The sequence below is a fragment of the Chlamydotis macqueenii genome, unplaced genomic scaffold (assembly GCF_036417535.1).
Source record: "Chlamydotis macqueenii isolate bChlMac1 unplaced genomic scaffold, bChlMac1.mat HAP1_SCAFFOLD_10, whole genome shotgun sequence".
In the NCBI taxonomy this organism is placed as follows: domain Eukaryota; kingdom Metazoa; phylum Chordata; class Aves; order Otidiformes; family Otididae; genus Chlamydotis; species Chlamydotis macqueenii.
In genome coordinates this window covers 21,025-41,214 of record NW_028238988.1, presented here as the reverse complement: position 1 = coordinate 41,214, position 20,190 = coordinate 21,025, and the positions used below count along the sequence as shown (strand labels likewise).

General features: G+C 71.1%; 5 protein-coding genes across 6 annotated transcripts; 1 reads left to right on the top strand and 4 right to left on the bottom strand.

Moving 5' to 3' along the window:
- Positions 1-39: 39 nt before the first annotated feature.
- Positions 40-6,963, bottom strand: HNRNPL (heterogeneous nuclear ribonucleoprotein L). Its single transcript, XM_086771589.1, is given in 14 exon segments — positions 40-169; positions 267-362; positions 528-585; positions 1,121-1,322; positions 1,410-1,531; positions 1,636-1,743; positions 1,745-1,917; positions 1,990-2,061; positions 4,889-4,961; positions 5,038-5,134; positions 5,381-5,466; positions 5,630-5,867; positions 5,951-6,069; positions 6,718-6,963. Coding segments are annotated over 14 exon segments (1,749 nt in total). The 3' UTR covers positions 40-110.
- A 1,352-nt stretch (positions 6,964-8,315) lies between these two features.
- SIRT2 (sirtuin 2) lies at positions 8,316-11,792 on the bottom strand. Its single transcript, XM_086771575.1, is given in 18 exon segments — positions 8,316-8,471; positions 8,587-8,653; positions 9,013-9,064; positions 9,067-9,079; positions 9,206-9,254; positions 9,344-9,423; positions 9,535-9,582; positions 9,584-9,591; positions 9,723-9,782; positions 9,989-10,118; positions 10,231-10,299; positions 10,423-10,479; positions 10,596-10,702; positions 10,778-10,819; positions 11,231-11,347; positions 11,452-11,491; positions 11,600-11,646; positions 11,731-11,792. Coding segments are annotated over 18 exon segments (1,158 nt in total). The 5' UTR covers positions 11,747-11,792.
- A 247-nt stretch (positions 11,793-12,039) lies between these two features.
- On the top strand, positions 12,040-14,391 carry NFKBIB (NFKB inhibitor beta). Its single transcript, XM_086771582.1, is given in 10 exon segments — positions 12,040-12,493; positions 12,930-13,035; positions 13,131-13,220; positions 13,222-13,278; positions 13,280-13,349; positions 13,701-13,789; positions 13,865-13,910; positions 13,913-14,027; positions 14,029-14,107; positions 14,275-14,391. Coding segments are annotated over 10 exon segments (1,023 nt in total). The 5' UTR covers positions 12,040-12,170; the 3' UTR covers positions 14,323-14,391.
- A 641-nt stretch (positions 14,392-15,032) lies between these two features.
- On the bottom strand, positions 15,033-18,797 carry SARS2 (seryl-tRNA synthetase 2, mitochondrial). The gene is made up of 16 exons (XM_086771581.1): positions 18,570-18,797; positions 18,021-18,116; positions 17,905-17,934; positions 17,670-17,810; positions 17,526-17,580; positions 16,986-17,049; positions 16,675-16,780; positions 16,548-16,595; positions 16,348-16,456; positions 16,191-16,236; positions 16,001-16,088; positions 15,800-15,912; positions 15,620-15,713; positions 15,431-15,523; positions 15,273-15,338; positions 15,033-15,186 (listed from the first exon to the last, which is right to left on the bottom strand). Exons 1-16 carry the CDS (start codon positions 18,795-18,797, stop codon positions 15,058-15,060), a joined length of 1,506 nt encoding a protein of 501 aa, XP_086627707.1. The 3' UTR covers positions 15,033-15,057.
- Positions 18,798-19,378: 581 nt separating this feature from the next.
- MRPS12 (mitochondrial ribosomal protein S12) lies at positions 19,379-20,117 on the bottom strand. Of its 2 annotated transcripts, XM_086771588.1 has the most exons (3): positions 20,099-20,117; positions 19,918-19,985; positions 19,379-19,823 (listed from the first exon to the last, which is right to left on the bottom strand). In XM_086771588.1, exons 2-3 carry the CDS (start codon positions 19,964-19,966, stop codon positions 19,453-19,455), a joined length of 420 nt encoding a protein of 139 aa, XP_086627714.1. In that variant the 5' UTR covers positions 19,967-19,985; positions 20,099-20,117; the 3' UTR covers positions 19,379-19,452. The 2 variants fall into 2 exon arrangements, with proteins under 2 accessions (XP_086627714.1, XP_086627713.1); XM_086771587.1 differs by lacking the exon at positions 20,099-20,117 and having other exon boundaries at positions 19,918-20,088.
- Positions 20,118-20,190: the final 73 nt, after the last annotated feature.

Below are 20,190 nucleotides of genomic sequence, written 5' to 3'. Positions count from 1 at the left end.
TCAGCTTTTAAAAAAAAAACGGGGTTTTTTGGGGGGAAAAAAAAAAAAACAAACAAAAAACCACGAGTTTGGGGGGAGGGGGGGGCACGCTGCGGCGGCAGGGGTCCGTGTTAGGAGGCGTGCTGGGCGGTGGAGAAGCAGAGCTTCAGCGTGTAGGGGTACGGCCCGTCTGCGGGAGAAAGAGAAAGGGGGGCGTCGGCGGGGTCCGGAACGGGGTGCGGGGTTCGGGACCCCCCCCCCCCCACCCCCACCGCGGCGCCGCTTACTGGGGTTTTTCATCTGGTAGTGGTTGAGGAAGCCGAGGGTCTCCAGCGCATCGCTCTTGGAGTCCCACTCCAGCAGCCCCGAGGAGCTGCGCTCGCCTGCGGAGGGGCGGCCCTTCCTCAGCCCGGAGGCTGCGGCCGCCACGTGCCCCCCCCCGTTCCCCCAGCCCGGCCCCCCCACCGGGCAGGGAGCGCCCCCGGAGCGGCCCCCCCCCAATCCCCATCCCCGCCCCGGGCGGCCGCTCCCTGCCGCCCCGCACTTACTCTTCCCGGAGAAGACTTTGACGGAGGAGGGTCGCTTAACGCCCAGCTCGTCGCAGATCTGGGGGGGACAGAGACAGGTCGGCGGCGGACAGAGGAGAAGGGGAGGAGGAAAACGCAAGCGGGGGGGGGGAGGAGGAAGAAAACGCAAGCGGGGGGGGGGGGGGGGGGGGGGGGGAAGAAAACGCAAGCGGGGGGGGAGGAAATAGAGCAGGGAAGGAAAAGAGGAGTAAGAAAAGGAAAAAGTGAGAAGCAGAAAGAAAGGAGGAGAAGGAAAAAGAAGAGATGGGGTGGGAAAGCAGCGAGGAGAAGAAGGAAAAGGAAGCAAAGAGGAAAGCAAGAAGGAAAAAGAAGAGAAGGAAAAGGGAGGAGAGCGAGGAGAGCGAAGAGAAGTGGAGAAGAAGAAAAACAAGAAAAAGGGGGAAGGAAAAGGAAATAGAAAGGAAGGAAAAAGGGAGGAGAACAAAAAGGAAGAGAGGAGGAGGAGGAAGAAAAAGGAAGAAGGGAAGTGGAGGAGGAGGAGAAAGGAAGACGGGAAGTGTAGGAAGAGGAAGAGCAGAGCAGGAGCAGGAGGAGGAGGAAGAGTGGGCCAGCACCTCGTAGAAGTTGTCCTCGGTCACCTCCAGCGGCGCGTTGAAGAAGTGCAGCACGTTGCTGGGGTGCTGGATGCGGTTCTTGGCCGCCTGCTCGGGCGTGGAGAAGCGGTTGTTGCGTGAGCCGCTGAAATCCTTGTAGCTGCACGAGCCGTCTTCCAGCCCGTACGACTGCCCGGGCATGATGGCCTGCTGCTTGGAGACGCTGCCGGGGGGCGAGGGCGGGGGTCAGCGGGCTGCGGCGGCCCTCCCCACCCCCGCCCCGCCCGACCCCCCCACCCCCGGCACCCACCAGACGTTGAGCTTCTGCCCGAACATGAAGTTGTTGTTGAGGTGGGTGATGGCCCGGTCCACGGCGTAGCCGTCCGCCATCTCCACCATGGCCGCCCCCGGCTTGCTCTTCATGAATTTCACCTGCAAGGGGGAGGCGGCGGGAGGCAGGCCCCTCGGAGACCCCCCCCCCACCGCCGCGCCCCAAAATCCCGTCCGTGTGTGTGTCCCCCCCCCGCCGCGTGTACCTTCTCCACGTTTCCGTAGAGGCAAAAGATGTTGAAGACGCGGTCGCAGTTCATCTTGGACTGATCCAAGCCGTAGACCATGAGCACGGGACTGTCGGCGTGGGGGCCCGTACTCCGGCGGCGGCGGGGGGGGCGGCGGGTGCCCGTACTGGGGGCCGTAGCGGCCAGGTCCCCGCCGGTGCCCCCCCACCGGAGGGCCCATCCGTCTCCCTTCGTAGTGGGGCGGCGGCGGGCCGTAACCCTCGTCGTGGTAGTGCCCGTGGTAGCCGCCGTGGGGTCCTCCTGCGCAGGGACAGGGTTGGAGACCCCCGGCCCCGGCGTCGCCCAGCCCCCCGGCCCCCCCCCGCACCGTACCGTACTCCGCCGGGTGGTCTCCCAGCAGTGGGGGCTGCCGCTGGCGCTTGTTGGGGTTGCCGCCAGGGTCTCCTGCGGGCAGAAGGAGAGGTTAGGGTGGTCTCGGCGGGGGGGGGGGGGGGGGGTTGGAACTGCTCCCCCAGGGCGCCGGGGGTCCCTCCGGTCCCCCACACCCGAGCCCAGCCCCACGGGAGAGGCTTTGGGGATCCCCCCCCCAGCGGGGCGGCCGGCTCCAAAACCCCGCACCCGCTCCCAACCAGGACCCCCCCCCCACCCGGGTCTCCTCCCAGCAGGGACGGAGAGTCCTGGCCGGAGCGAGGGGCCGATGCCCGGATCCCAACCCCCCCCACCCCCCCGGGACCAGCCCCGGCCCCCCCAAAGCTGACTGGGGGGGGTGCGGTGAGGGGAGCGCCCCACTCCACGCCCCCCGGCCTCCGGGATGCTGCTAGCTTCTACACAGCTGTTAAAAACTGGATGAGAATGCTAAAAATTAACGTACAGAAAGCGAAAAAAAAAATAAACAAATGAACAAAAATACCAAATTAAATAACGATTAAAAAAAGTGGCGAGGCGCCGCCCCGCCCCGCCGCAACGGGAGAGGGGGCGAGGCAGCGAAGCGAGAGCCGTACAGGTCAACGAGCCGTCATGTCCAGGGCGGCGTGCCGCCCGCCGCCGCCGCCGCTCGCCTCTTCCCTCCGCGCGCCCCCACTGCGCTACAGGTTTATTCCGAAAGAGGGGGGGGAGGGCGGGGGGGGCAGGGGGGCGCAGGGGGTAAGGAGGGGGGGTTACAAAGACGGAAAAGGGGCTACTTACAGCGGGGGTACAAAGTACAGTGTCCAGGGCCGTACAAAAACGCGGTATTTCTCTTACCATTGGACGCTTCAAGAGCGAGTTAGCACAGTTCTGAAAGATGGCGTCCCACCAAACATACACTGCGACCCTGCATCACATGGTTTCAGAGTCACAAACACAGGTCAAAGCCACAAACCGCCACAATTTCTCGCTTTTTTTAAAAAAAAAAAAAAAATTAAAAAAAAAGCAAAATCTTGGGGTTGTTTTTTAAGGAAAAAAAAAAAGGTCTCACAGCTGTTCTGTCCTCAGGAGGTACCGAGAGGGAGAGGACGCACCGGGGCGAGCGCGGGCTCGGCCGCGTGGCGCCTGCCGCCATTTTGTGTGACGCTCCTGGCCGTGCGGCGCTCGGCACGCGCGCCCGCGGCCCTCCCGGGGGCCCCGTGTGCCCTGCGGGTTGTGTTCCTTTGGTGGTGGTGTTGCTGTTTTGTTTGGGGTTTTTGTTTGGTTTGGTTTTGGTTTTTTTTTTTTTTATTTGTTTGGTGTTTTTTTTTTGGCTTTTTTTTTTTCTCTGCTTGGCGCCGATATGGTGGCAGCTGAGGAGCGCAGGAGAAAACAGCCAAAGGAACTGCCCTCCCAAACCAAACCGCGCCGAGAGCCGTCCTAAGGTGTCGGAGGGCCTCAGACCTGCTCCGGTTTCCGGTAAGAGCGCTGCCGGGCGTGCTCCGAGGAGCCTCGGGGCTGTGTTTTTTCCTAGTCTCTGTGTACGTTCGTGTCGCTCGCTTGGGTGTTGGTGAGTAAGAGGTGAAGTGTCTGAGGTGGCATGCCGCGCCTCTTTCTCTCTCTGCGCTGCAGATAGTCCTCGGGCCACGGCGCTGTGTCCTTGATGTAGTGAGCTCAAGCTGCTGCTTGGATTTTTCTGGATGCTGCGTGTTTTCTCCAGTAAAGCTTTGTTTTTTTGTTTGGTTTTTTTTTGTTTTTCCTACACTGTGTGGTGTGAGGACATGTGCGCAGGCAGGTTCGCGGCCCGTTCGGGACGTCCGCTGTAGTACGGTCCCCGGGGTTATGTGCAAATTGGGCTGCTCGGAGCTGGGAAAGGCCACGTTACCCGCCCCCCCGGCCGCCCCCCCGCCGCTCCCCCAGCCCCCCGCTTCCCCCGGCGAGCCCCCTCCTCGGCGCCCCCCACGCTAACTCCCGCCATGCCATTGCTCGCCTCCACGCCTCCCGAAAGCGGGGGTGTCCGGCAGACGGCGGCTCGGATCCCGCTTCCCCCCCAACCCCCACCCCAGCAAAACCCCGGCACCCATCACCGCCCCCCGATCCCCCCCCCAACCCCCCCTGCCCCGCTTCGAGCGGGCCGAGGCCACCTGGTGCCGACACCCCAGCTTTGAAACGTGAACGAGAAAAAAGGAAAACAAGAAGAAAACCCCGAAGCAGCGGTGCCGAGCCGCGCGGCCCAACGCGGAGCAGCGGGAGACGCCCCTCCCACCAGCGCGGGGTTTTGGGGATGGTCCTTCCCCCCCCGGCCCCCCTCCAGCCCCTCCCCACTCTCAAGGGAGCCGGCGTCTCCCCTCTGGGTTTCCAGAGGGGCCGGGTGCCCCCCCGCTGGCCCAAGGGGCGCTCCCGAACTCGGCCGCGGGGGAGGGCGAGCAGCCCCCCCCCCCGTTCGGTAAATTGTCCGGCAGGGAAGGCGCGCAGAGAGTCGACAGCGGGGGTGGGTGCGAGAGAGCAATGGCATTTCCCCCTCCCGCGCCGCCGCGCCCTCGTTTGACGCTCAATTAAAACAAAACCAGCCGCGCGTCGCTGGCGCGGAGACCCCCCCCGCCTGCCCCCTCCCGCCGCCGCCTCACTTTTCACGCGCCGGACGTCAGCGCTCCCCGACACACGGTGCGCGGAATGGAACTGCCGAGAGAAACCCCTGGCCGCGGCCGCTCGGTTTTTCGACCCGATTCGCCCCCCGCGCCCCCCCTCCGGCCCTCTCCCCACCGAGCCCACGCCGGCTCCGGCGGAAGGTGGGGGCGGGCGAGCGGCGCCAGGCGTCGCGGGTCGGCACGCCAGCGCCGCGCCTGACCGCGCGCGCGGGTAGGAAGCGCTTCGCCGCAGCTATTACCTTGTCCGCTCAGGTTGGGGTTGGTGTAGTCCCAGGTGTCCTGGTCGTTCTTGAAAACGTTCAGGCGCGTGGGCTGCAAGAGACGGCGCGCGACCGCATCAGCGGCAGCGTTTCGGGAAGGGCGCCGCTGCCGGCCGGGGGACGCTTACCTTAGCGTATTCGATCTTCAGCGTGCAGCAGCCGGAGTAAATGTCGGCGCCGTTGAGGGACGCCTTGGCGCGCTGGGCGCTCTGCACCGAGTCAAACGTCGGCGGCGTTAAGGACGTTGCACCGAAACTGAAGCGCTTCCGAGACGCGTTTCCAGCAGTGGGGAGCTGAGCACGCCGCGCGTCAGGCGTTGCTCCCTGAGCGGGCAGGCGGTTGGGAAACCCTCAGCGCCCTCCCCACGGCCGGCCAGCAAATCCCCACCGACCCGCAGCAGAAAAAATATAAAATAAAAAAAATAAAACCCCGCGAGAGGCAGGCCCCGGCTCTCAGCGTGCGGAAGGATATTCCACCATGGCCTGGACGCCGTTCTTCCTGAAGATGACGATCCTCTGCACGGGGCCGCAGGGGTTGCAGATGGTGTAGAGCACGTCCTGCGGCAGACCAGAGGCGAGAAAGCAGTGAGGGACCCGGCCGAGGTGCAGCAGCAGCCCCCCAAAACCTCCCAGACCCCCGCCCCAAAACAGCAGGGCAGAGAGCCACGCCCCCGGCTCTGCCTTCCCCAAAGCGCCCGGGCTCCCCCTGCGCGCCGCGCACCGTGGTGATGGAGTAGATGGGGTTGAGGATGGTGAAGAGCAGGACGTTGTTGACGCCCCTGGAGTCGTCCGCATCGCCGGGGCGGGAGATTTTCTGGCTGGTGGAGTAGTTGACGAAGGCGGGGTGGCCGGCGATGTAAATCTGGTTGTCAGCCGCGTAATTCACAGCGTTGCAGGCGCCGAGGATGTCCTCAAACTCCACCAAGGCTTGCCTCTTCTTAGGCATCACCACCACGTAGCTGGGACGGCGAAGGCCGCACTCAGAGCCGCCATGGCGTGCGCGTGTCCGTCCCCCGCCCCGCGCCCTCGCGACGCCCCTCACCTGATGGGGCCAAACTCCTGCAGGGCCTCCACGAGATCGGCCTCCACCACGCCGTCGATCAGCCCCCGGATATGCACCACGGGGGAGGCGGGCGTCTTGTGGGGGTCGTCGTAGTTCTCCTGGCGGGACAGAACGGCGTCGGGCTCGGCACAGCACACCCCCCCAGACCTGCTCAGGCCCCTCTACGCCCCCCCCCCCCCCCCCCCAAATTAAGCACGCGGGGGGCAGTACCGGGGAAACCCCCCTCCCCCCAAGGAGCCTCCGCCTCAGCCCGTCCCGGTTAAGAGAGGGGAGCGGTGTCGAACTCGACCGGGGCGGGACGTGGGCGAAGACCCCGGCAGGGCCCGAACCCGCTCCCGGACGCCCCCGCAGGCCTTCGAGGCCCGGCCCTGCCCTTCCAAAAACCTGCCTCCCCCTCCCCTGACGGTGCTGAGCGCCCCGTGGCCCGACCTCGTGTCCCGTCCCCCCCCCCGCCCCGCAGCGCTGACCCGAGCACCCCCGAGCTTTTGGGCTGCCCCCCCCCCCCGCCCGTCCCCTCCAGGCGCTCCCTGAGCCCCCCCGCCCCTCATCCCCAGCCCTCTCAGGCCCGGCCCCGCTTCGACCCCCGCCGCTTCCATCGCCTTTACCGGACGCTTTGCTCCCTCAGGCCTCACCCTGTCGTTCCCCCCCCCCCCCCCATCCCCGCCACCTCTCGCTCCTCCTCCGGCCCGCGGCATCGCCATGATGCTCCCCCCCGCCCCCCGCCGCTTCCCCCCGACCCCGCTCACCGCTCCGGCAGCGCCGGGACCACCGCCAGCCCCCCCCGGCCCGCCAGGCCCGTGCGGCGGCGGCTCGGCGTTCTCCGTCTTCTGGCGCTTGGGGGCTCGGCCGCCCTCGCCGTAGTAGCGGCCCGAACCGCCGCCGCCGCCGCCCCCCCCACCTCCGCCGCCGCCCCCCGCCGCCATCTTCCCCATCTCGCCCCCGCGGCCGCTGCCCTCCGCGCTCTGCGGGCCCCGCCACCGCCGCCGCGACATGGCGCCTCACTCCGCCGCGCCGCCTCCGCCACGCCCTATTGGCCCGCCCCCCCCGCCACTCAAGGCGGGGCTGCCGGCCAATTGGGTCGTGGCGCTGTCTCTCCGCCGTCGGCCCCGCCCTTCCGCCGCGATTGGGCCCGCCGGCCCGACAGCCCCCGCGCCCATTCGCCCGCGCTTCTGCCCGTCGGAGGCGCCGGCGCCTTCCATTGGTCCCGGTCCGCGTCTGTCTGCCCGCCCACCGAGCTGGTTGGCTGGAGTGGCTGCCTGTCTGAACGGCGCCCCGCCCTTCTTCATGGCCCTGCACTCAGGCTCCGCCTTCGTCTGCCGCCTCTCCGGATGCTCCCAGAGGGCCTTTCGACAGCGGCCCTATTGGTGAACGGCAACGCCAATCAACCGCTCTGGGCTCTGATTGGCTTCTCTCATGCCCTCCGCAACATCTTCAGCTCTCCCGCCAGCGCCGCCCCGCACCCATTGGCTAACCCTCCCGCCTATCACCCCCCAAGCGGCCTGCCGCCCCGAGCTCTGATTGGCCGGTTCCCTCAGCCTTCACTTCGGATTGGCCCGCGCCTGTTGGCGCCGGCCCTGCCCACCGCGCGACCCCTCAGGTGGGGACCCCCCCCAGGGCAGAGCCCCCCCCCTCGGGCCCCAAACCGGGCAGGGACCCCCCCAAAGACCCTAAAAGGGGGGGGGGGGCGGGGGGGGGACAGTGATACAAATATTTTACAAGTTTTTCTAAATAAACGTTACAAAAAGTGATTTTATTGGACAAATACCGGAAAAAGCAAGAAAATGGAGTTCACGGTCTCCATGGCGACGGGGGGGGCTGGGGGAGCCCCCCCGGGCTGTGCGCTGCCCCCCCCCCCCCCCAAACCCACCCCTCCACACCCGGGACCCCCAAACCCACCCCCCCACACACACCCGGGACCCCCAAACCGCCCCCTCCCACCCAGATTCTGTGCCACCCCCCCCGCCCGGGACCCCCAAGCCGCCCCCTCCCACCCAGATCCTGTGCCCCCCCCACTCGGGACCCCCAAACCGCCCTCCCCCCCAAATCCTGTGCCCCCCCCACACCCGGGACCCCCAAACCGCCCCCTCCCACCCAAATCCTGTGCCCCCCCCACCTCAGGACCCCCAAACCCGCCCCCCCAGCCCCCAGGACCCCAAACCACCCCCTCCCACCCAAACCCACCCCCCCCACCTCAGGACCCCCAAACCGCCCCCTCCCACCCAAATCCTTTGCCCCCCCCACCTCAGGACCCCCAAACCCGCCCCCCCAGCCCCCCTGCAGGGACCAGCTGATGCTGACGCTGCCACCGCCGTTTAATGTCCCGTGTGCGCCCCCCCCCACCGCGCTATGGCCCGGGGCCCCGGCTGCCCCCCCCCTCCTTGTGCCCGGCACCCCCCCTGGGGGTCTCCCTGGCGCCCCCCCCGCTTTTGGCCTGGCCCCCCCGGGCAGCTTCGGCGTCGATGGCTGCGTGCTCCCTCCTCACCAGTTCCTCCAGTTCTTTCTGCGGGGGGGGGGGGCACTGGTGAGCAGGGGGAGGGGTGCGGGGAGGGGGCACAGAGGCCGGGACCCCCCCCCACACCCAAATTGCAATGGGGGGATGCGGGGGGGGGGCGCACCTTCCAGCCCAGCAGCTCGGCCAGTGCCAGGCAGCCGGCGTCGCACTCCCCCAGCCAGGCCACGTCCCTGGGGACCCCAAAAACACCTTCGGGGGGGGCCTGACCCCCCGCACCCCCCCCCCGTGTCCCCAAACCCCCCCTGGGACCCCCAAACCCCTCACAGCCCCCCGGGACAGCCCCCAAACCCCCCCTGGGACCCCCAAACCTCTCACAGCCCCCCCCAAACCCCCTCAGGAGACCTCCAAACCCCCCGGGGACCCCTCAAACCCCTCACAGCCCCCCCAAACCCCCTTGGGACCCCCCAACGCCCTCACAGCCCCCCCAAACCCCCTGAGAACCCCCTAAACCCATCACAGCCCCCCAGACCCCCTCAGGAGACCCCAAAACCCCTCAGCAGCCCCCCCAAACCCCCCCGCCCCCCCCTGCCTGTAAGCCTTGCTGGAGTCGAAGTCCATGCCGCAGCCGAAACCCATGAGGACATCAGGGGGTCGCTCTGGGGGGGGGCACACAGAGGCGGTGGCGGGAGGGCGGCAGCACTGCCCCCCCCCCCCCCCCCAGTGCCCCCCACCCCGCCCACACTCCCCCCCAAGCCCTCCCCCACTGCCCCCCGGCCCCTCACCTGCCCCGTCTTCTCCTTGTTGATGAGCAGCCGGGGGGTGCCTGGCGGGGACCCTGCGGGGGGGGGATGGAGGGAGGGGGGTCACGGGGGGGCCTTGGGGGGAAGCTGGGGGGCGTCCCGGGGAAGGGGGGGGGTCCCCACCTGCTGACGAGGGAGGCGAACGGCTGGACCTGCAGCGAGGTGCCCATGATGAGGAGGAGATCGACCTTCTGGAAATCCTGCGCAGGGGGGCAGGGGGTGAGGGGGGTCACCACACCCCCCCTCCCCCAAATCCTGGGGGGGTGGGGGCGCCCTGCAGGACCCCCGCTCCCTCCCCAAACCCCACTCACCGACTGCAGCAGGGCGAAGAAGCGCGAGGGGAGGCTCTCCCCGAAAAAAAACGATGTCTGGGGCAGGACGGGGGGGGGCGGGAGGTGAGCGGAGGGGCTGGGGGGGGGCCCACGTGCCCCCCTCGGGACGTGGTGGGGGGGGTCCCGGGCCCCCTCGCCCCCCCCCCCGGACCCTCCCCAAAACTCACCGGGTTTCACCACACTCTGGCACTTCTCACACCTGGGGACGAGGGACGAGAAGATGCGTTCTGGAAGAGAAAAGGGGGGGAAGAGAGCTCAGCGGGGGGGCTGGGGGGGCACAGGGAGATTTGGGGGGGCACGGGGAGATTTGGAGGGGGCGCTGGGGGAGAAGAGGCTGCCGTTAGCACTCACCCCAGCGCCGTCCCCGCGGCCCCCCCACCGCCTCCCCGAGGGGGGGTCCCACGCCCCCACGCCCCCCGCGCCCCCCCCGTACCCTTCATCCAGTGCAGGCCGTAGGGCTGGCGGCAGGAGGGGCGCAGGCAGCGCGAGGTGAAGAAGGTGCCGTGAGCTTCCACCAGCAGCTCGGGCCGCAGCCCCGCCACGCGCTCCAGCGTGTCGATGTTCTGCGGGGGGGGGGCGAGGGGGGGTGGTCAGGGGCGCCCCAAAATCCGTGTGTCCTCTCCCCCCAGACCCTCTCCCCCCTCCCCGGGAGGAGGAGGAGGGGGGGGGCCCTACCTGGGTGTAGCAGCGCAGCAGCAGCCCCTTGTCTTGCAGCAGCCGCATGAAGTAGTGACACACCGTGGGCTGTGGGGGGCGGGGGTCAGTTTGGGGGGGCAGCGAGGCGCGGGGACCCCCCAGGGACAGTGCGGGGACCCCCCAGGGATGGGGTTGGGCGGGGGGGGGGATTGAGACCAGGGAGGGTTTCACCTTGAACTGCCCCGGGTAGAGCTCCCGGGCCAGCGCGAAGAAGGGCTCGGGATGCTGCTGCGGGGGGAAATGGGGCACTCAGGGCACGGGGGGGGGGTCTCTGAGCCCCCCCGGGAGCAGCGGGGACCCCCCCTCCAAAAGCAACCAGGGGGGTGCGGGGGGGGGGGCGCTACCTTGAAGAAGCCGATCTCGAAGATGGCCTCCGGGTAGGGCAGGTCGTAGCTCTGCAGGTTGGCGTAGAGCCCGGTGCCGGGCGAGCGGAAATCGGGGATCCCGGCGGCTGCGGGGGGGGGCACGTCAGACCCCCCCGCACCCCCCTCCCGGTGCCACCGCCCCCCCCCCAAATCGCACGTACAGGTGGAGATCCCGGCGCCCACCATGCAGACGACGTTCTTACCTGCGGGGGGAGGGAGACAGGGGGGCTGAGGGGGATGCCCCAACCCCCCCCACTGCCCAAATCCGCCCCCCCCGTTCCCCTGCGCCCCAAATCTGCCCCCCTCCCGGTTCCCCCCAAATCCACCCCCTTCCCTGTCCCGTCCCCCCCCCATCTGCCCCCCTCCCGGTCACCCACCCCAACATCCGCCCCCCCCCCCAAATCCGCCCCCCTCCCGTTCCGCCCCCCAAATCCCCCCCCTCCCGGTTCCCTCCCCCCCAAATCCCCCCCCTCCCGGTTCCCTCCCCCCCAAATCCGCCCCTCTCCCGGTCCGCCCCCGCCAAATCCCCCCCCTCCCGGTCCCCACCCCCCAAATCCCCCCCCTCCCGGTCCCCACCCCCCAAATCCGCCCCTCTCCCAGTCCCCCCCCCCTACATCTCTCGCTGCGCAGGAACCGGCTGACCCCCTCCAGGCTCAGCTCGTCCAACACCTTCTCCGGTTTTTCCCCTCCCAGTCCCAACGTGCGGGACAGGAGGCTCCGCAGCAGCTCCACTGCACCGGGAGGAGCACGGTCGGGCCCGGGACCGGCACCGGCACCGGACCCCCCCACCCCGGGCCGGGACGCCCCCATCCCGGGCCGCGACCCCCCCACCTACTTTCAGAGTCTCCCGAAGCGCCGGGCTCGGTGTCGGAGTCCTGCGGGAGAGCGGAGGTGGGGGGATCAGCCGCTGATGGCTGCGCCGGGACCGGGACCGGGAGCGGTACCGGTACCGGCGGGCGGGACACGCAGCAGCGGGCACTCACCGGTGACTCCGCGTCCCGTTCGGCTTCGTCCCCGCGGGCACCGGGAGCTGCGGGACAAAGGGGGTGCGGGTCAGGGGGAGCAGCGCGGGGTGGGGGGGAATCTCCTCGTCGCCCCCGCCGCCCCCCGTTACCGTCCGGCTCGGCCATGGGCGCCGGCCGTCACCCGGGCCACACCTCCCGGCATGCACCGCGCCACGCAGACGGAGAGCGCCACATTTCCCGGCATGCATCGCGCCACGCACACGGAGAGCGCCACGCTTCCCGAAATGCATCGCGCCGCGCAGACAGACTGCGCTGATTGGCGGAGAGTGCCACACTTCCCGGCATGCACCGCGCCATGCAGACGGGGAGCGCCACGCTTCCCGGCATACATCGCGCCACGCAGACTGCGCTGAGTGGCTGAAAGCGCCACGGTTCCCGGCGTTCCCCGCGCGCCCGGAAGTGGTGTGAAGACTACGGGTCCCGGCAGGCCCCTGCGCGGCCGCCATCGCCGGGCCCGGCGGGGATTTCCCGGGACGGCGGCGGCGGCGGCCCCATGGCGGCGCGGGCCTGATCGCGGCCCCGGCCCGGCATGGCGGCCGCGGAAGCGGTGGAGGCGGCGGCGCTCCCCGGCGAGGTGAAGCGGCCCGAAGGCGATGAGTGGTGCGACAGCGGCCTGGGCTCGCTGGGCGAGGGGCAGCTGGGGCCGCTGCCCGCCAGCCCCGGCCCCGCCAGCCCCGCTCCCGAGCGGCCCGGCCCGGCGCTGGGCCCCGTCACGGCGGCCGTAGGCGCCGTCCGCCTCGCCGGGCCCCCCGGGGAGGAGCAGCAGGAGGAGGAGGCGGCGGCCGCTCCCGCCGTGGACCCCGCGGCCTGGCTCGGCCGCGTCCTGGGCTTCGTCACCGAGGACGGCGACACGTGAGCGCGGGGGGGCGGGACCCCCTGTCCCGGGAGCGGGGCGCCGGGGGGGCCCCGAGCTCCCCCCCCCGGGGTCTCCCGAGACCCCCCCCGCTCCTTTTTGACCTCCCCCCAGTCTCCTTTCGCCCCCCCCCGGGTCCCGTTTGACCCCCGCAGGGTCCCTGTCGCGCCCCCCCCGGGGTCCTTTGTGACTCCCCCCGCTCTTTTTTGACCCCCCACCCCCCGCTCCCCTTTACCCTCACCCCCCGGGTCCTTTTTGACCCCCCTCCCTGGTCCCCTTCACCCCCCCTTTTGGCCCCCCCGATGTCCTTTTAACCATCCCCACACGAACGCGGCTGCGGGGAGGGCCACCCCCTGCCCCCCCCAGCCGCGCCCTCATCCCACCGCGGGGCCGGGGGCGGCGGGACCCCCCCGGAATGCCGCTCCCCCCCCGCAGCGCCCTGCACTTGGCCGTGATCCACGAGCACGAGCCGTTCCTGGACTCCATCCTGCAGCGCGCGGCCGGCAGCGCCTACCTGGACCTGCAGAACGACCTGGGGCAGGTGCGCGGGGGGGCGGGGGGGGCTTGGGGGGGCGCCCCCCAAATTCCCGCGTCCCCCCCCGCCCCGCGCTGAGGGGTTTCCCCCCCCCCCTGCAGACGGGCGCTGCACATCGCCGTCATCCTGGCCTGGCGGGCTTCGCGCGGAAGCTGCGGGTGGCGGGCGCGGGGCTGTGCGTGCGGGAGAGGGGGGGGGCACACGCCGCTGCACCTGGCCTGCCGGGAGGGGCGCGCCGACTGCGCCCGCCCGCCTCCTGGCCCCCCCCCACCGCGACCGGGAGGCGGCGCGCGCACAGCTCGACAGCGTCAACTACGACGGTGAGGGGGGGCTGCGCCGTGGGGCTGGGGTGGGGGGGCTGAGGCACGGGGCTGGGGCTGCCGGGGGGGGCGGGACTGTGCCGCGGGGCTGGGGGGGCGCTACGGGGCTGTGGTGTGGAGCTGGGGGTGGGGGGCTGAGGCACGGGCCTGGGGGGGGGCTGCGGCGCCACAGGGCTGGGGGGGGGGCGCTACGGCGAGTGGGTTGGGGGGGGCTGCGGTGTGGGGCTGGGGCAGGGGGGGCTGTGATGTGGGGCTGGGGGCGGCGCTGCGGCACAGGGCTGGGGGAGGGGGGCTAGGGGGGTGCCGCCGCGGGGCTGTGACCCCCCCCCGTGTGTCGTGCCCCCCCGGCAGGTTACACCCCCCTGCACGTGGCCGTGCTGCGCAGAGACCTGGAGATGGTGCAGCTGCTGCTCAGCGCCGGCGCCGACCTCAACAAGGCGGTGAGCGCCGCGCGGGGCGGGGGGGCTCTGCGACCCCCCCCAATCCCTGACCCCCCCCCCCGTGCCTCCCGCCAGGAGCCCAGCTGCGGGCGCAGCCCCCTGCACCTGGCCGTGGAGGCGCAGAGCCCGAGGTGGCCGAGTGCCTGCTGCGCGCCGGCGCCGACCCCTCCCCCCGCATGTACGTGGGGTACACCCCCCTGTTCAGCGCCCGCCGCCGCCCGGACCCCGCCTGCCCCCCTGCTGCGCCGCTTCGGGGCGCGCGAGGCCCCCTCCGACTCCGACGACGGCTCCGACGAGGGGGAGGGCGACGACACTGACGTAAGCACGCGCGTGTGTGTGTCCCCCGCCCCGACACCCCCTCGCGTTCTCCCTCCCCGAAATTCGGGGGGGGGGGCTTCGGTCCCTGAAACTTGGGGGAGGGGGGGCCTCACCCCCGTCCCGGCAGCGCCGTGGGGCGCTGAGCACTGCGTGCTCCCCCCCCCCAGGACGAATACGACGACATCGTCATCAACAGCGGGCGCCGCGTGGACTGACGGGACCCCTCCGTGCCCCCCCCCCGCTATTTATCCGGGGGGGGGGTCCCAACACCGCGGGGGAGCCCCCCCCCCATCCCCCCCCCCCGTGGTAGCACCGAGAATTTCTACCGGTTGTTGTAAAATAAACGTGGAGCCGGGCCCCGCGCGGCCCCCGCCGCCCCGAGCCGCTGCCGCCGCCTCTTCTCCCCTCCCCCACCCTCCCCAGTGTCCCCTCCCCCGCTCCCAGCAGCCTCCCAGTTTCTTTTCCGGGCGCTGCGGCAACGCGGCTGTGGGGTTTCACATGCATGTGGAAAAGGACACGGAATTCACGTGCGTTGCCGTGCGTGTCCAAACGCACATGCGTGAAGAACACACGTGGAAGTGCACGTGTGGAGAACACGCGTGTCCAAACACACGTGTGTCTAAACACACACGTACAGAGCACACGTGTCCAAATACAAGTGTGCGGAGAGCATGTGCATGAGCACAGACAGCGCGTGTGCGAGCACACACGCGCGCAGAATCACGGAGGAACACGCGTGTGCCCGCAGCCCACGGCGTTTATTGCAGTGGCTCGTTAACACGGGCGGGACACGCGTGTTCACACGTGGCCGTGCACGTCCCGTGTCCCCATCCCCAGCGAGATCCATCTTCCTTCTGCGTCCTGTTTGGCGCGGGGGCCCCCCCCAGGTGCGTGCCCCGCCTCGCGGAGTCCCCCAGGGCCCCCCCCAGATTTGGGGAGTGGAGGGGGGCTCAGGGCGCCCGCGGGCCCCCCCGGGGCTGGTTGGGGCCGATGTAGCGCAGCAGCGGGGCGGGGGGCCGCACCAGCAGGTCCCGCCCCACCAGGGGCTGCAGGGCGGGGGGCACGCGCACGCTGCCATCCTGGGGGGGGGCGCAGGGCGGGGTGAGACTCCCTCCGTCCCCCCCCAGCACCCCGGGGGTGCCCGCCCCGCCCCCTCCCCACGCACCGGCAGCTGGTTGCACTCCAGGAGCGCGATGAGCATCCGCGAGACGGCGCAGGCAGTGCCGTTCACCTGGGGGGGTGGGGGGCGGGGGGTGTTAGCGGGGGGCTGTGGGACCCCCCCTCGGGTTTTTTTTTGGGGGGGTCGCCCCCCCCAGCACCCACCGTGTGCGCGTGGCACAGCCGCCCTGTCGCGTCGCTGTACATGATGTTCAGGCGCCGGCTCTGGTAGTCGGTGCAGTTGGAGGCGCTGGAAATCTGGGAGGGGGGGTTGCAGGCTTTTTGGGACCACCCCCAAATTGTGTCCCGCGGATTCGCCACCCCCCCGCTCCCCCCCCCCCCCGTTACCCTCACCTCCCCGAATTTGCCCCGGCCCGGCATCCAGGCTTCCACGTCGAATTTGCGGTAGGCGGGGAGCCCCAGCTCCTCCGTGGGCATCTCCAGGACACTGCGGGGGGCGAGGAGGGGGGGGCGTGTGGCGTTCGGGGGGGGCCCACGGGGGGCTGTCCCCCCCCCTCGCCGCCCAGCGCTCACCGAAAATGCAGGCCCAGCTCGGAGAACATCTCCTTCTGCAGCGCCAGGAATTCGGCCAGCAGCGCTTCGCTCTCGGCCCCGCTCTCTGCCGCCGTCACCCCGAACATCTCCACCTGCAGGACGGGGGTGGGTGGGGGGGCTGCGTGTGCCCCCCCGCCTCCCCCCTGCCGGCGCCCCTCCCACGCCCAGTTCTGCCAGTACCTTGGTGAACTGGTGGACGCGGTAGAGCCCCCAGGGCTCCCGCCCCGTCTCGGTCTCGGTGCGGTAGCAGGTGCTGGAGCACACGACCCTGCGGAGGGGGGGCGGGGGCGTGAGGAGCCCCCCCCAATTCCTCTTGGGGGGGGTGTGACCCCGATTTGGGGGCTCCTGGGGCAGGACGGCCCCCCTGTACCTGATGGGCAGGTCCTCCAGCCGCACGGCGTGGTCCATGAAGTACCCTGCAGCGGGGGGCGGTGGGGGGGTGGTGGGGGAGGGGCTTCCGGACCCCCCCCCAAACGCAGGGGTCCCACGTGTGTCCCCCCGTGTCGTCGTCCCCCGCGCTGGCTCACCTGCGATGCCCACCTCGGAGGTGCCGGCCAGGCACAGGTCCTCGAAACGTGCGGGGTCGATGGTGTACACGGGCGAGGGGCTGGCGTGGGGCTGCATGCCGCAGCCCTCCTGGGGGGGGTGGGGAGCGGCACAGCGTCAGGGGGCGGGGGGCACCGGGGGGGGGGGGCGGGGGGTGACGCGGGACGGGGGCACCACTCACGAAGACGGCGCCGCGCAGCAGGTCCGGGACCGTCATGGGCAGGAAACCCTGGGGAAAAGGGGGTGAACGGGGGCGCGGGGGCCCCCCCCAACCCCCCCCGGGACCCCCCAAAACCCCCCCCACGCACCTTGGGCAGCAGCTTGGCCAGGGCGAAGCGCACCAGCGCGTGCTGCAGCAGCGCGCCGGCCCCGCACAGGTAGTAGGAGCGGTGGCCCGAGACGTGCGACAGGCGCCTGCGGCATGGCGGGGCACACGCGTGTCAGTGGCGGGGCACACGTGTGTCGCACGGCGCACGCGCTTGGCAGTCATACGGCACACGCATGGCAGTCGCACGGCGCACGTGCGTGGCAGTCGCACAGCACACGTGTGTCAGTCGCACGGCGCACACGCGTGTCAGTCGCACGGCGCACACGCGTGTCCCCCCGCACAGGCGCTCACCGCTGGCGGATGATGTCCAGCCCCTCCCCCAGCTCCAGGTGGCCCCGCGGCTTGAAGTCGAAGGCTGCGGGGAGGGGAGGGTGGCGGGGGAGCCTTCCTCGACCCCCCGCGCCCTCCTCTTCCTCCCCACGGCCTTCCTCATCCCCAGGGACCCTCCTCTTCACCCCCAAAGCCTTCCTCGCCCCAGGGACCCTCCTCTTCCTCCCCACGGCCTTCCTCACCCCAGGGACCCTCCTCCTCCCCCTCAAGCCTTCCTCGCCCCAGGGACCCTCCTCTTTCTCCCCACGGCCTTCCTCACCCCAGGGACCCTCCTCCTCCCCCTCAAGCCTTCCTCACCCCAGAGACCCTCCTCTCCCTCACCCGAGGCACCCTCCTCTCCCTCACCCCAAACCCTCCCTGCCCCCCGAGGGCACTCTCCTCCTTGCTCCCCCCACAACCCCCCCATCACCTTGAGGAACCTTCCTCCTCCTCCTCCTCCAAGCCCCCCCCAGGCCCCCCCCCAAATCACCGCAGGGCCCCCCGCCCCCCGCCACGGCCTACCCGGCTTCTCTCCCACCACCTCCAGCACGCGGGCCTGGCTCTCGTCCCCGACAGGCTGGGGGGGGAGAGGAGGGGGGGGCGTTGGGGGCGCGGGGGGGTGGTTTGGGGCGGGGGGGGAACACAGGGCACCCCCCCCAAACTCACCGTCTCGGGGTGGGTGCGATTGGGCAGCTGCAGCGCCCTCAGGTAGAAGCGCTCGTCCAGGGCGGCCTCCTCGGCCAGCAGCGCCCGCAGCTCCAGCCGGACCCGGCGCCCGCGCGCCCGCAGCGCCGCGTAGGCGGGGAGCTGGGGGGGGGCACACGTGGGGGGTCTGGGGGGGCACGGGGGGGAGAGAGACCCCCACCCAAACAGCCCCCACCACCCCACAGCGGGTGCCTACCGCCTCCGCCGTCTGCTTGTCGTGCGCCGCCTGCGGGAGGAGAGCGGGTGGGACGGGGGGTCCTGGGGGGTGGGGGGGTCCCGGGGGCGGGGGGGTCCCGGGGGCGGGGGTCTCACCATCAGGGCCCGCACGCCCCGGGCCACCTGCTCCTTCTCGGCCTCCAGGCGGGCGATGCCGGCCCGCACCTCCCCCAGCCGGGCCCCCAGCTGCTTCTGGGGGGAGTGGGCGGGGTCACAGCGGGTCCCGCCCCTCAATCCTGCCCACACTGGATTGGCCACGCCCATTGCCAGAGGCCCCGCCCCCTCATCGAGGCTGCTCCCCTGCAGCCTCCCCATACAGACCCCCCCATAGCATGTAGCCCCGCCCACCTCCCCTATAGGCCCCGCCCACCCCATGTAGCCCCTCCCCAGACCTGCCACCAGGCCCCGCCCATTCCCTGAAGTCCCGCCCCGCCCACCCCATTTAGCTCCTCCCCGGGCCGGGCCCCGCCCATTCCCCGAGACCACACCCCCTCCCTGCACGCCCTTCCCATGCAGGCCCCGCCCACACCCCCCAGGCCCCGCCCATTGCCCGAGGCCCCTCCCCGCACGCCCTTCCCCGTAAGCCCCGCCCACCGCCATGTAGCCCCCGAGGCCCCGCCCCCCCGCAGGCCCCTCCCCGCTCACGATCTCGCGCAGGTCGCCCCCCCGCAGCGGGCCCCGCCGCCGCTCCAGCTCGCGCTCGCTCAGCGCCGCCACCTCCAGCCGCGGCCGCGCGCTCAGCCCCTCCCGCGCGTGCTCGTATAGCCGGCTCCGCCCCGCCCCGGCCCCGCCCCCTCCCCCCGCGCCCCGCCAGCCCCGCGCCGCCGCCGCCGCCCGCCGCGCCGCCGCCGACAGCGCCCTGGGCGCCGCCATCTTGGACGCCGGCGCGGGCTCCGGCGGGCGTCACGTGGCGGAAGGGGCGGGGCGGGGGCCGGTCACGCCCCCTCACCGTCGCGCTCTGGCCACGCCCCCTCCCGGCTTCCGGCCCTCAGGCCCCGTCCCGGCGCCCCCAGGAGCTCTCAGACCCCCAACCCAGCGCTCCCAGGACCCTTCAGGCCCCATCCCAGTGCCCCCAGGAGCCCCCCAGCGCCCCCAGGACGTCTCAGGCCCCATCCCAGCGTCCCCAGGGCCCCTCAGACCCTGTCCCAGGCCCCCCAGGAACCACCGAGCCCCCCCAGGACCCCTCAGGCCTCCTCCCAGTGTTCCCAGGTCACCTCAAGTGCTTCCAGCCCCACTCCCCGTGCCCCCAGACCCCTTCAGGCTCCTTCCCAGCACCCCCAGGCCCCCTCCCAGCACCTCCAGACCCTCTCCCAGCACCCCCATGCCCTTCAGGCCCCTTCCCAGTGCCCTCAGGCCCCCTCCCAGCACCCCCAGGCCCCCCACACCCCCTCCCAGCACCCTCAGGCCCCCTCCCAGCGCCCCCCTCCACCCACCAACACCACTTCCACAGCAGGTCCCGCACAGCAACAGCCTTTAATGGGCGCAGGGAAGGCACAGGACCCTCCCTTCCCCCCCCCCGCCCCCAGCCTCATTTCTTCTTCTGGATGTGGGCGCAGTCGTATTTGCCGCGCACGATGGTGAGCTTCACCCCGGGCAGGTCCTGGGTGCGGCCGCCCTGCACCAGCACGACGTGGTGCTCCTGCAGGTTGTGGCCTTCCCCGGGGATGAAGCACACCACCTCCTTGCCGTTACTCAGCCGCACCCGCGCGCACTTGCGGTTGGCCGAGTTGGGTTTCTTGGGTTTCCGGATGAGGTTTTTAATCACCACCCCTTTGATTTGGGGGCGACCGAAAGTGGCCCCCAGCTTGGGGGGGGGAGGTTTAGGTCGGCCCTGCCGGTGCATCTGGTTCAGGGTGGCCATCCCGGCGGCTCGCTGTGGGCACGGCGGCGCGGGCACGGCTGCGGGGCAGAAAGCAGAGAAACGGGGGTAGGGGGGGGTCAACGGGGTGGAGGAGGGGGTCCCGGGAGCGGCGGGGCGAGGCGGGATACGCACCGCAGCCGCGCAGCGAGGCCGCGGCCCTCAGCAGAGCGCGGAGCGGCATCGGACGGGCACCGCGGGGCCTGGAGGAGGAGAAAAGCGGGGAAAGGTGCGGTTGGCGCTGACCAAGGAGGCGGCGGCCCCGGCCCGCGCCGGAGGAGAGCGGCTGCGGGGCGCCGGGCGCGGCCGCGCTCACCTCACACCGCCGCCATCTTACAGCGCCTCCGCTCTCGCCGCGCCGCGCTCCGATTGGACAGCGGGAACGCCAATCTACTGCTCTTACCCTCT

What these genes read in the sequence shown, in the direction of transcription:
- SARS2 (XM_086771581.1), bottom strand. Translation starts at nt 18,797, where the DNA reads ATGGCGGCGCCCAGGGCGCTGTCGGCGGCGGCGCGGCGGGCGGCGGCG. An exon ending in TGCTGCGCGGCGCCGTCTTC is followed by an intron (nt 16,457 to 16,547) that starts GTGAGTGGTGCC and finishes CACCCCCCCCAG; the next exon opens with GAGGGCTGCGGCATGCAGCC. An exon ending in TGGAGTGCAACCAGCTGCCG is followed by an intron (nt 15,187 to 15,272) that starts GTGCGTGGGGAG and finishes GCCCCCCCCCAG; the next exon opens with GATGGCAGCGTGCGCGTGCC.
- MRPS12 (XM_086771588.1), bottom strand. Translation starts at nt 19,966, where the DNA reads ATGCCGCTCCGCGCTCTGCTGAGGGCCGCGGCCTCGCTGCGCGGCTGC. An exon ending in GGCCTCGCTGCGCGGCTGCG is followed by an intron (nt 19,824 to 19,917) that starts GTGCGTATCCCG and finishes TCTGCCCCGCAG; the next exon opens with CCGTGCCCGCGCCGCCGTGC.